At 37.5% G+C, this 14,091-nt stretch overlaps 2 protein-coding genes across 9 annotated transcripts in view; one reads left to right on the top strand and one right to left on the bottom strand.

Moving 5' to 3' along the window:
* XRCC4 (X-ray repair cross complementing 4) overlaps positions 1-1,013 on the bottom strand; it is a 413,125-nt gene extending 412,112 nt beyond the window's left edge. For 4 of the 8 annotated variants that reach the window (XM_069085054.1, XM_069085052.1, XM_069085056.1 and 1 more), the window contains exon 1: positions 865-1,012. The gene's annotated coding sequence lies outside the window, so the exon portion shown is untranslated. Of the gene's footprint in view, positions 1-201; positions 340-864 lie in introns of those variants that run through there. The other 4 variants (XM_069085051.1, XM_069085049.1, XM_069085057.1 and 1 more) reach the window with 3 other exon arrangements.
* A 7-nt stretch (positions 1,014-1,020) lies between these two features.
* The window catches only part of TMEM167A (transmembrane protein 167A), a 44,277-nt gene continuing 31,206 nt past the window's right edge, over positions 1,021-14,091 (top strand). Inside the window, exon 1 of the mRNA XM_069085058.1 lies at positions 1,021-1,160. Within this exon, the coding sequence (XP_068941159.1) occupies positions 1,158-1,160 (3 nt within the window). The 5' untranslated portion in view covers positions 1,021-1,157. The remainder of the gene's footprint in view (positions 1,161-14,091) is intronic.

The following is a 14,091-nucleotide window of genomic DNA, read 5'->3' as shown; positions in this document are numbered from 1 at the left end:
TAGAATCAAATCGAGTCTTCTGTTTGGTGCCAGAGCAATTATAAGGTAGTTCTTTCCTACTTTATTACTTTACTACCGTCGAGAAACTGAATGATCCAGCCATGCTGGCCTTCTTGGGGTGCGTCACAAAGAACACCCTCTCTTCCCTCTCAGTGTCTTCACCCTAGCGGTCCCCAGGCTGGGAATACTCTCCCTTCTCACCTGAAGCTCAAACCCTCTGCAGGAGGCCTCTTCAGGTTCTCCCAATCTCCTCTTCCCCTGGCCATCAGCCCCTAATCTCGGACATTCATTCCATCTACTCTGCATGCATCTCAAACACAGTCATTTACACATAGTTTCCTCGGGCTCAATGGAGCTATTTAAAGGCAAGAACCAAAAAACTTGGGGGGGGTGGGGGAGAGGTGTTCCTCTGTGTCCTGGGTCTTAGCAACAATGACTGGCATATAGTAAGCGCTTAAAAATTGCTTAATCACTCTGCCTTGCAACTTGCAAACAGGAGACCTGGGGAAAAAGGCTTTGGGATCCCAACCCATTAATTCCAAGTTCTCCTTAAACTCTAATTCCGCCCCTCACCCCCACCTCAGTATTCTACAACGCGGAACGGAAAAATGAGGATACCACCACCGCGCCCCGCCCCCCCGGGGGGGGTTGGGGGGGGGGGGGGGGGTCTGCCCAGGCCCAGATAAGGTTGGGGCTGCTAGCACTTTCCAAAGCAGAGGGAGGGGCGGGGAAGAATGGGAAATCAGCTCTAGGAGGAGCTGGAGGGGCTATTGAAATAAGCTGGAACAGCCCCCGGGAGCCCGAACGCAGCGAGGACATGCAAAGACTCGCCTCGTTGAGGACACCCCCGCTTCCGGGCCCTACCTCGTTCAGAGTCTCCACTTCCGGCTTCCTCCGAAAGGCCCGCTCCCGAGGCAGAGAGAACCACGACCAATCAGAAGAACCTTTCTCTTATTGCGTCACTACCCAGGGACAGATGAGCAGCCCCTTCCCTAAATTCTAGACCAACCGCGCCGCCGCAGCCTCTTAGCGTGTGAAATTCCCTCCTCTGTCGGACCAATCATCGGGAAGCGAGGTGAGGAGGGGGCGGGACCAAACGTCTCTTCCGCCCGTTGCCCCGGAAGGGTGATGTGGCTGGGGGTACCGGAGCTCTCACTATGGTAAGAGCCGGAGATCGGGGCTTGTTTGGTGGGGCCGGGCTGCGGGCGGTGGGCAGGGGTATCCCTAGGGTTAGGGGGCGGACGAGACATGGGGCAGGCTCCGGTGCGCAGACGGGGAGATCCGCGAAGGAAGCGGCCGGCGGGGAGGCAGCGAGGCGCCCGTACCAGAGTCCGGTCGGACGAAGGGTTTCTGGAAAGAGGGGGCCGAGATCCTGGGGGAGGGGAGGGATAAGCCCCCCCACCCCGCTAAAGGCACTCCAGAATGCCTCCAGAAAGCGGGCCCGGCGCTGCCGAGAAATCCCCCCCGCCCTGCGAAGGCTTTTAAAAACAACTGCTAAGAGCGCCCATGGACAGGGGCGACGACCCGATTTTAGCCTGGTTTCTGCCGAACTTTGGGGCTTCGAGGGCCAGAAATTCCCATGTTTTCTCTATCTATCTTCTTTTCCCGTTATTACCTGGGCAATGGTCTAGGGAAGTTTTTCTGCCTTCAGCGCTTGCTGAAACAACATTGTTTCGTCCCACAAGATACAATAGTGGACCCCCAAAGTTTCCATCATTGAAATGACCTTATAATAAGTGTGACCTTTATAGGAACTCGTTCTGCAGCCTTGCTTGCCTTGTTTCCTGCCTCCCCCCAAAACCTATTTAAGTAAAAGTTGAAGTGTAATTAGATGATACCTTGAATTGACAAGGGCCTAAAAACTATTTCAGTGGTGGAAGGATCTAATAAGCTTCTTATACTTAATACTTGTCACTTATTAACTCTCAAAGGATGTTGCTGTTTATTTGCTTCACCTCTGACTCCTACTGGATGTGTGACCCTCAGTGTCTCCAAAGGAACTGTCAAATACTATAAATTACATAGCAGGTACTGCTCTGGATTGGTAGAGGGAGTTTTACTTATTAGAAGTTACGTATTCAGCCAGTGAAATCACTCTTTGTTGTGTTTGTTTTTTAAAGCCAACCTATTTATGAAAGAAGGTTTCAGTCCTTGTAACCTAGAAAGTAAGTTGTCCAGGCCAGTACAGTACCTTGGGTAGAAGCTTAATACTTTCAGCTTAATAACTAGATAGGGGGTCCTGACTTTTTCTATCCAATTCTGCATTGCTAGATACACTGTTTTAGATTAAGATTCTCGATAATTGTGGCTGAAGTGTTCCCTTTTACAGATTTAAAGGTAGCTCTGTGAAGTTTTCTAGTGATTGACTTTTTTAAAAGTTTATTATTCTGAACTTTCACCAAACCATGCTATCTGCTAGAAACCTTCCTATGTTAAAAAAAAAAAATAGAATTGTATATGAAACTTTGAATCTCATTTTGAAGAGCTTGTTTGTTTTTCTTTAATTCACCAGGTTCCAAAGCTGCCTTGCTTATCTGTGTTCTCTCTGAACCTCTTCTTTGCATTTTTTTTTAAATGCTTCTCTGGTGCTCTTGTATTTTTTGGCATTGCTATTACCATTCTCATTTCTCTCCCTCACCCTACCACCCACCCTGAAAAAAAAAATCCTCTTGTATAACAAGTTAACATAATCAGGTAAAAGAAATCCGCATATTGGCGGTCCCTGAATATGCCCTTCTAGTCAGTCACTTCTGTCAGGAGATGGGAAATCTGCCTTCTGGAGTCTACTAAATTGTTACTAAATGTTTCAAAAGCCATTTTGCTTACAGTGGTATAGTAGTCATTGTATAAATTGTTCTTCTGGTCCTGCTCTGCTCCAGTTCATAATGACTTTCTCAGGTTTCTCTGAATACATCCTCTTTCATCATTTCTTCAGACAGTATTATGTTCAATAATATATAGCATAATTTGTTCAACCATTTCACAATTTACAGGAATTTACTTAGTTTCCATTTTTGCTACAATGAAACATTGCTATGAATATTTTTGTATATATGGGACCATTATGTCTAGTATTAGAATCCCAATTTAGTGACTTAAATAATTTTAATCTACTTTTTGAAACTTAGACCAATTTACAACTGTGCCAACAATGCATTCGTTTTCCTGTTCTTCCATAGCTCCTTCAGCAACTGTCATTCCCCTATTTTCTCATCTTTTGTCAATCTGAGGTTTGTGAGGTGGCCCCTCAGAATTATTTTAATTTGCTTTTCTCTAATTGGAGCATTTTTATATGGGTGTTAATAACTTGATTTTATTGTTTTGAGACCTTTAACAATATGTCAATTAGGAAATGGATTTTGTTTTTATACTAGAATAAATTCTCTGTGTGTCTTAAATATCACACCTTTGTGAGAGAAATGTCTTGCAAAGGTTACTTTTCCAGTTTACCCTTTCCCTCCAGATTTTTGCTACTTTAATTTTGTACAAAAACTTTTAAATTCTGTGTATTTAAAATTGTCCTTTTTATTACCTGTGAACCTCTCTGCCCTTCATTTAAGAAATCTTCCCCTTTTCCATGTTTGTGAATGGAAGTTCCTTTGTATTTCTAGGTCCTATATCTAATTGGAGTTTAACATATTATTTGGTGTATTTATGTTATCAACCTAATTTCTGCCAGACTGCTTTCCAGTTTACCCACCTTTTTTTTTTGATAGTACTTGAAGTTTTGGGGTTTATTAAACAATAAACTACTATGATTGTTTTTGTCTTGTGTTCCTGATCTGTCTCACTGATCAATTTTTGTTGTTGTTTATAATCATTACCAAATCATTTTGATGATCTGGTACTGTTAGGCTCCTTCTTTTCTACTTTTTTTTTTCATTATTTTCCTTTAAATTCTTGATCTTTTTGCTCCAGTCATTTCAGACCTCCTGTGCCCAAAGTTTCAGGCCTTTTCATCTGATTTCATGCTGATTTTCCTAGTCATCTCACTGTCTTTTTGTACAGTCTTAGGCTGGATGAAGGAGGTTACTGATGTTTCTCTTTGAATTTTTATATCATTATTTAGTCTGCTGCTTTTTTTTAGGTCATCGCTGGAATATATGTGGGAGAACTGGACTCCTCTGCAACCTTTAATACTATCTTATCTTGAAGTCTTTTTTTTTTTTTATTAATTTGTTTGTTTCCTTTTAGTTTACAGGATTCAATTCTTTGAGTTTCACATTTTGTCCCCCTCCCTCCCTCCCTCCTCCCCATGGCAGCTTATAGTCAAGTATGGGAGCTGTAAATACTTTCACATTATACATTAGTCCGGTTATAAGGACGAATTGTACCAACTGGAATGAAAAATGGTAAAGAGGACATAAAACGAACTAAGAGAAGGAAAAAGATCAGGTATTTTGCTTCCACCTGGATATAAACTTAGTTCTTTCTAGTTCTTTCTCTGGATGCACATATTTCTCTCCATCATGAGTCTTTTGGGATTGACTTATATCACTGCATTGCTGTTGAAGTCTTCTGATTAACTCATTTTCTTACACATATGTGTGTATACACATATATACGTGTGTGTGTATTAGTTAGGAAATTATTACTCTTCCATCTTCATAAGCAAGTAGAAGTTTTGTCTTTTGGCTCTTTTCATAGTGGGTAAAGGACATAATTCTAGTTTCATTAGTTTAGTGTCATCTGAAAGAATTATATAAATTATATTTAAGTTTAATGTTATTTAAACCAAAGATTAATAAGGTTGCTTCTTTTGTCAGCTTTTAAAATCCATGTGTCAGTAGTCCTTGTGTGCTTAATTAAAATATAACTGCCTTAGTGATTTTTTTTTTTTGCTGTCAGATGAAAAATATGATGGTGAGATCCAGGTAGATAATGGAAACATCTGTCAAACTGTTAGTCTTTCTGTCTTTTTTTTTTTTCTGATTAGCATGAAATGTCCAAATTAGGTAGAAGTGCATTTGGGGAGGTTCAAATAAGGAGGGTTCAAAATAGGCTCATGTAGTTATTTCTCAAGATTGAATCACTGTCTGGGCATCTTCTTGAGTTTAACCCAGACACATTCCTTAGGTAACCTAGAGATAGTTAAGCTTAGGAAATAGTTCAAAAAAAGCTTAATTCTAGAAATGAGTCAAAAATGGGATACTACATCATGTGAAGTTGAATGAGTTTCTTACAGTCTCATCTACAAAATTTTTTGTGTCATAGCAGAGAACACAACCATTTAATAAGGCACAAGTACTTTAATGTGGGGAAACAGAAACAGTTTTATGTATTTGGCAATTCTAATAGACATAGTGAAAAGCATAAGGAGGTAAAAACTATACATAAGGCTTTAGAAATCACATACAGCTAGTGCTTTTGCCACAACAGTAAAAACTTCACCAGAATTAATGAGAATCTTGTTGCTTTTGATTAATGTGATTAAAAAGTCTTAAGTGTAAAAGTATTTAAACCAAAAATAAAAATTGTTAATAATGTTAGAATGTAAGTTCCTGGAGGACAGGGATGTTTTTGATTTCCCATTGTCTAGCACAGTGATGGGCACATAATAGGTTCTTAATAACTTAAATAGTGATTAATTGACTGACTAAACCTTGTGCCAACATAACTGATTTCCCTCAGGCCACATTTTGGGTAACTGGTCCAAAGCCATGATTCCCAATTTGAGTTGACGCTGTGTAATCATTTGATTTTATTTAAAGTTCCCTATTTTCTTTCTCTATTTATATTCTAAGAATACAAAGACAAATATAAAGAGGATCCCTGTTCTCAAGGGTTCACTGACAGTTACATAACACCTGAAAACTTAAAAAGACTCATCATAGATCTTTTTCAGATGAAGAAATAACTAGTTATTTTCCTCGTTTTACAGATGAAGAAGCTGAGGTGTAGAGAGTTATATAGGATCATAAATTTAAAGATGAAAAAGACCTTAGGACTCACCAACTCCCTCATTTTATTTTGCAGATGAAGACTCTAAGGCCCAGGAAAGAGAAGGGTAATTTCTATATGGCCCAATGTCATACAGTTATTAAGTGTCAGAGGTAGGATTCCTATCCAAGTCTCTCCTTACTCCAAAACTAGTATTTTTTTATACTGTGCTGTGCGTGTACATATTTTGATTTCCCAAATAATTAGGAGATAATCCTCGTTTGTTGGAAAAGCAGAGTTAAGAACCACTGGACTGGACTTGATTTTTTTCAACTTAGAATTTATAACCTGCCCATCCCTTTACAATCTATCCTCATAGTCCCTCTTTACATTTCTTTAAGAAAACCAACCAACCGTGAATTATCTTAGCATTTACAAAAACATCTTTTTCTAATAAATCCTACAAAAGAGCTTAAGCTCCCTTCTAGTTCTAAATCTATAATCCTACAAGTTTTATTAAATTTAGTTTTAGTACAGTAAGCATGACGATATAATTCTTGGTATTTATGTTGTAGACAGAGTATTACAAAGTCAGTGGTAGTTCCATTTGACACTATAGTACAGTAACTGCAGAGTTTATTCTACCTATATGTTGGACTAGTAGTTGGCGTGGGGCCAACCTCAGATTTGCATTCAACACTTCCATGTGAGAAATGATCAGAAACTAAAATTTGGGTCATTCAAGGGCATAGTTGATGAATTTTTCAGATTTACTGGCATCACTGACCTATAATAGCTGTTACTTAAAGGGGGAAGTGATACATTGCTATACACATCTTGATCCTCAATGAGTGTGAAGCTGAAAAAAAATACTGGGTAAAGCTCTTTTGTAAACTTAAAATTATCAGATACTTCCATATTTAATAGACTTTTGTGGCTATTTTTAACGGGTCTAAATTTGTACAGTTATATTATGCCTCTGGTTTGGGCACCTTGTTGGTAGTATATGATTTAGCTACGTCTAAGGACTATTCTTATGAAGATTATTTATGAAGTTACTGCGTGAACTATAAATACCTAAAGTCATAACAGAAGGAACCTCAGAGGTTATCTGGTTTACTTTCCACCTGTCTTGTGAATATCCTTATATCCTAAGGTTAGGGTGGTAAGTCCCCTAGGGAAGATAATCAAGGCTAGGTAGTATAGATACTCCTTTCTAAAAGTTGGGCTGTGAGAGGGAAAAGAGATATAGAACCATACAGTCTTAATGAAATAAAGAGTTTTTAAAGATAGAAGAAAACTGAGCAAGTTTTATTAGGAAGGAGAGGAACTAATAAGTGGGTAAAGATTGAAAATGAGAGAGTAAGAAAGGTAGACATGAAATAGTGGATAAAGGTCAAGTCATCGTGCATTTATTAAGCACCTACTATTTTCCAGGCATTATGATAGCTCTGGAGATAAAAGAAAGGCAAATATAATCCCTTTCCTCAAAGACTGCTTAATCTAATAGAGGAGACAGTATGCCATCAACTATGTGCAAACAACATACATACACACATACATTGAGAGAGTAAGTTGAATATGATATCAGAGGAAGAAAGGAAACAAGCATTTATTAAGGACCTTTTTATGTTCTAAGCACCAATGTTAAGTATTTCAGAGATATTTCCTTTGATAGGACAACCCTGGGAGGTAGGTGCTATTATGATCCCCATTTTACAGTTGAGGAAACTGAGGCAGACAGGTTGAATGACTTGCACAGGGTTGATTTCAGATACAGATTTGAACTCAGATTGTTCTGAGTCCAGGAGTAGCACCTTACCCACTGTGCCACCTAGCTATTTCTAAGGCAATAGCATTACTGGAGACCCAGAAAAAATCTTTAAAGAAGGAAGATATTTTTTAGCAGAGATTTGAAGGAAGCCAGGAGGTGGTAAGGAGGAAATTCCATACATGAGAGACAACCATTGAAAATGACAGTCCAGAGGGAAAAATAAGTAGTCAAATAATAGTGCAGATATTTTAATTCAAGTTATACAGGAGGCAGTTACAGATGCAGTACTAGAGGTCATGAAAGAGGTTAGGGCTGAAGAGACCTTGGTTTGAATCCTAACCCTGCCACCTACTACCTGTGTGACCTTTTGGACAAGTCACTTAACCTCTCCAGGCCTCAGGTGCATAATTTTTAAAATGAGCTAATGGAACTAAATGTTCTTTTGAGTTCCATTCTAGCTGTAAACCTGTGATCTAATAACAAGTGCCTGTTAACAGCTTTAAAAAAAAGAGATGGAGAATTTCTCACCAAGTGAAAACTACAGGAAAATGTGTTCCTGGTGTCCTGACTTCTAAGTTTTTCCGTGGAACATTTAATAGGTAAAATAGGTTTTTGTGGATAAGTTTGAGGCACTAGCTCTTGTTTATTTAACAGCACATTTTTATTAAGTGTACACTATACAGTAAGTGAAGATAAGAAACATTGTTTATATAAGGGAAATGGGTTCTACTTACAAATATGTAACTTGTGAGTAACATTTTGGAATGCAGCTCATTTATAAGTAAGCCGATGGTTTCTTGTATCCTTACCTTCATATGGCATGTTCATTCCCCAAATTTTTTTTCACTTAATTTGTGATGAAAGTAGAAAAACTCTGGGAGATTTGATCCCTGATAATAAGTATGCCCACAAAAAGTTGTTTTTGTTCTAGCTTTGAGCCATACAGATGTAAATTTTGTAAAGTCACGTAAATACATAATTATTTAGGATAATTGGATATTAGAACTGACAGGAGCCTTTTCATGCTGCTGTATGTGACAGATAAATAATTGCCTAAGTTCTGAAAACAAACAGGATGTGCCTAGAACTTGACTTCCAAGTCTTTAGAAATTACTTTCCATTCTTCCTCTGCAGATTTGATTCAGTACTTACCCCCTTTTTCATTTGCAGAGAGCATCTTCAACAAACATTTAAGTATCATGACCCTCCCCATTTCTTTTTATAGAATCACAAAGTTTCAGACCTTGGAGAAATCTTAGCATTCATATTTGGCCAAGGTTACATATCCGTGTAATGCCAGTTGAAGCTTTTACCAGGTAGAACACTGAGATGAGATGTAATAAGGATAAATATATTTGAGCCATAATTAGACAACAGTTCATCTACAAAAAAAGTTCTGCAAGTTTTAGTGAGCTTGCAGCTCAACACAAGTCAGCAGTGTGCTGTGGAACCCAAGGAAGGGTTACAGGGTTAAGCTACAGGAAAATCAACATGTTGTCCAGAACTAAGGACATGAGAATCCAGGTGCTCTCTGCCTCTATTGGATGAAATCCAAAATTGTGTTCAGCTCTGGGTATCACATGCTAGGAAATATTTATAAGCTGGATTGAGAGTCAGGAGCAAGGGAAGATGGTGAAGGATCTGGAGATAATGTAATCTGGGGAGTAGTTGAAGGAAATGGGAATTTTCAGCCCAGGGAAGAGAAGATTTATGGGCAAAAGGGAGGAGTGCAGTCAGGGCCAAGCCATTGTCATGGCAAAAAGAAATTACATTTGTCATTCTTGGCCTAAGAGGGAAGAACTAGGAGCAATTGAGGGAAGTTACAAAGCTTGATTTTGGGAGCAGGTAGGAATTCCTAACAATTAGAGCTATTCAGCGATGGAGTGGACTACCTCAGGAGCCCCTCACAGGAAGTGTTGAGGAAAAGACTGGGTTACCACTTGTCTAGAGTGTTGTAGAAGGGGTTCTTGTGCAGGTCTTCTTTAAGCTAGATGGCCTCTGAGGACTCTTCCAAATGTGATTCATTTGCATGTCTGTTGAGAGGTTTGAGCATGATCATTTAAAACTTAATTTCTTAATGCTAATTTAAAAGTAAGATAAATGTAATTAGAAAAATAATTTTGTAATTTGGGGGGAAACAGCAAAATTCTTGTTTCCTAGCAAATGTCCCAAAGAAAATTTTGCTGATAGACCCTGTGAACACATATTTTTTAATAACTGATCACTTAGCTTGTGCAAATGAGTGCTTAATTACTATAATGCTTTTTCTGTATGATTGGCTTTTTCTCTGAATTATTTTTTTAACATCAGATAATAATAAAACATAAGGAATTTATAAGTAGAAACTACTTTGGAAATGCTGACCTAGTTTTGTATATAATAAAATGTTGTCCCAATTCTTAAATACTTAGTGATTTTTATAATAATTAGGTCATGAGCATTGACTCATTTTCACAGTTTCATTCTTGTTTTCATTTGTCTTCATTTCCTTGTTTTACAGACAAGGGAAAAAATTATTTCGTTCCATGTAAAAGGAAATGATGTTTTAGATGAAAGAATATACATATGTATGTGTGTGGACGCACACAGTAAATTGGCTAATCTGGTATTTTAAAGTTAATGTTTTGTTTAGTAAGATTATAAACCAAATTATGTAAAAAGATCTGTAGCTTCAGTTTCTAAGATAAGGAGAATTAGCATGTTATATGTGCCAGTTTTCATTTATAATAGAGCTTTAGGAACTTAAATTTTCTTTGTTACTTTTAGGCAGCCAGCATTATTTCCTGGAATCAGAGACAGTACAATATATCCAGGAAACTCTCAGTTAGGAATTCGCTGGACAATAGTTACTGAGCACCTATTGTATATATTGTTGATCATCTGAAAGCTAAAGTAAACAGAGGTTAAGCACACCCCCCCCCATTTTTAGTAAAATACCAATCACTTAGGCAAAGATTTTGAAGAATTTCTGTTTATATAGTATTTTACTGAAGCCATTAACTACCTTAATTTATTTGTTGGATCTCTGGGATCTTTCAAGCAAATCAGTCAGTCAGTAAGCAGTTAGAAAGTACATAAGGTATTCTAGGCACTGCTCTATCAAGTCCGCAAAAAGAGATAATTCTTATCTATTTGGGGGAATGTTTATCTTTTATGTATAGCAAGTCTTTGAAAAGCAGCATGCAATAATGGATTGGAAGCTGTCCTCACAGAAAAAAAGATCTGGATTCAAGTTCCACCTCTGAAATGACTGCCTTATGAGCCCAAATAAATTATTTTACCTTCTTGAATACTAAAAGACTCTCTAAGATCATAAAAGTCACAGGTGGTTTATGTTGGTAGAGGGAATAAGTTAGGAATGAAATTACAAGCACCTAGCCTCACCCCAAAACAAAGCCCTTCTTGTCTTTTGGGGCTGGATTACATTTTCTTTCTTTTATTGCTAATCAAAAAACACTAACGCTCCTAGTACTCTACTATGGAGGGAAAGATCTTTTACCCATATACTTTTATATATGGAAAACTTAGTCATTCTTCTTTGAAAATAATGCTAGTGTTTGATTTTAGATGGATGGTTTTAATTATATTGAAGAGGGTCCTTGTTGTGACTGTGTTTTCAACATGTTAGAAGAAATTTTGTCAGGCTTCATCACTTGATATAATCATGTGATTTTGATTGTTTATTTGATTTATTATGTTGATTTCTACCATTAAGTTGTTTTCATATCCTTATTATAAAACCAGATTGTAAACAGTAGATAATTTTTTTTTAATATATTGCATGTAGATTCTCTGCTGAGATTTCTTTTGAATTTTTGTGTTATTAAAATTGGTCTGTAGTTATCTTTTTCTACCTAATCCCTCCCTGGTTTGGGCATCAGGACCATATTTGTCTTGTCAAATGCCTTCTTTCCAATTAAGGAAACTCAATATTTGTAGCAGAGGCATTGCTTACTCTTTAAAGGTTTGCTAGTACTCCCTTCCAAAAGACATCTACTTAGGTTTTTGTATTAATTGATGTTTTTGTTAATGATTCAGGACTATGTAGGAAATATATTTCTATCTTTTTGCATTTATGTATGATTTTTTTTGCCATAATATTATAGGAAACGTTGTGATTCTAAAATTAGAATTCTAAAGATTCTAAAATATTCCCATTCACAAGTTACTATACTTTTTTCACCTTTTTTTTGATATATTTTTTCTTTTTCTATCCAAATTATCTAACTTTAACAAAGGAACATTAAAGTTTTCCATAATTGTTCTTTTACTACCTATCTTTTTTGCAATTTCATAGAATCATAAAATCATATAATTAGAAGTAGAAAGGACCTTAGAAACCATCTAGTACAAACCTTTTATCTTACTCAAATTCTGGCCCAGAGAGGTTAAATGGTCTGCCCCCAGTCACATATAAGACCAAGGAGAGATTTAAACTCCCAATTCCATTGTTTCTGTCAGCCTATCTCCCACCCTACTTTGCCACTGTTAAATGCAAATAAATAAATTAATGTTTATAAACAATGTAAGAATTGAAATTATCAGTACCTTCTGTGTCTTTTTATGCTTCTCTGCTATTGTAGAATTGAAAACAGACCACATGGGACACATGGCCATTTTGTAATTTAGTGGGTTACTATGAGCAAATAATTCACACCCCAACAGACATGTTTAGTTAGACTGATGTTCAGAAAATAAGCTTGATTTATTTTCCAGACTGCTTGAAACTTGGGGCGGCTAGGTGGCGCAGTGAATAGAGCACTGGCCTTGGAGTCAGGAGGGCCTAAGTTCAAATGTGGCCTCAGACACTTCACACACACACAAATTAGCCATGTGACCTTGGGCAAGTCACTTAACCCCAGTTGCCCTCCAAAAAGCAAAAAAAAAAAAAGGCTGCTTGAAACCTCTAACCTGGTAGACCCTGCATTCCACTAGTAAAACCTTCAAAGCTCACAGGGTCATCTTCACATTATGATAAAGTTATCAGGCTACAACTTTATGGATTAGATATAGATTTATAGATATATCTATTTCTTCATGTGCTTATATGTATATTCAATTGTAACAAGCATGCTAGCATTAAAAGTCTTCTGACATACTTTGTATTATCCTTTTAGTCTTCAAATAAAGAGCCCCTCATACAGCTATCTATTTAATGTTGAATAAATATCAGTCATTGATGGTTTAAATAATAAGAACTATCCAAGGGAGGGATAATAATGGAACACATATTAATGCTAATAATAGCTTTTATCTGTATGTAGTCCTTTAAAGATTGCAAAGTGCATTACATACTTTACCTGATTCATTCCTATTTGAACTTCCCACCATACCTATGAAGTAGATGGCTGTTTTTTTCTTCATTTTACATGAGGAAACATGCAAAGAAATTACTCACTTGCCCAGCATCAAGCTAGTAAGTATCTGAAGGAGGATTTTGAAGTCATGTCATTGTAACTCCAATTCCAGCATGCTAGCAAAGTGAAATGCAGTATATCCAGATAACAAGAAAAACTACAGCAGGATCAAAATGATGACAATTCATGTTTTAGTTTCTATCTCTGGATGCAACAGTTTGTCCTTTAAAAAAAAAAGGTGGGGGAGCTGTCGTTAAAAAAAACAAAACTCCTTAGTTCTCCATAGACAACTTATGTTACTTGGTACTTTGGGATTAAAATGTACATTAATTTTTAAAATAAGAGAACTCAGATACACCTATACATTCATTTATTTTGGATTCTAGGAAGGCAGATAAATCATACATCACTCATGCTTCTGATAAATATGAAATCTAAAAGTAGATTTATTTTGAAGGGAAAGGTAAGCAACTGCCGCCAACTGCCAACCGCAGGACCGTTAGCTCGGCTTTTCACTTTCTCTTGCTCTGCTATGTCAGCACGTCCATGGGGCATGGGAGATCTTTAAATCCCATAACCCTTACATTCGGCCCCAAGATCTTTCATGTCCCTTACTTGGCAAAAATATAGTAGGAATAACTGGTGTCAACAAAATTTCACAACAATATAACAAGAATAGCACACAATAAACACAAAAAAACATATTTTAGGGTGGGGCTTGAGCACAAGCTCCCCATCATTCCCCCCACCCCGAACAAATGGGGCCCCAGAATCTTGTGGTAAGGGGTGAAGATCTCTTCTTCTATGGCTACTAGCTGCTGAAATCGGATGTAGAGCTGTCCCTGTCCTTAGGGGTCCCATTTGAGAGGTCAGTTCTTAATATGCTTGATGCCAGGTCCAAGGGTGACACATCACAGTTGCAGACAGGGGGTGACATCCAGCTTAAGCTATCAGGCATCTACAGATGGAGGGTACCAAGCCTGTGGAAACAAATCTAACAAACAAAAAATCAAGAAGAAGCAAAGAGACAATAACCAGACTATTGTAGCCTCACTCACGGTAGAATAAATGATTTAAGGG

This window comes from Petaurus breviceps, unplaced genomic scaffold (genome assembly GCF_028583685.1).
Source record: "Petaurus breviceps papuanus isolate PSGF00001 unplaced genomic scaffold, PetGlider_PUasm1.0 175, whole genome shotgun sequence".
NCBI classification, from domain to species: domain Eukaryota; kingdom Metazoa; phylum Chordata; class Mammalia; order Diprotodontia; family Petauridae; genus Petaurus; species Petaurus breviceps.
The sequence above is the reverse complement of the archived record's forward strand: the minus strand, read 5'-3'. Positions and strand labels throughout refer to the sequence as shown.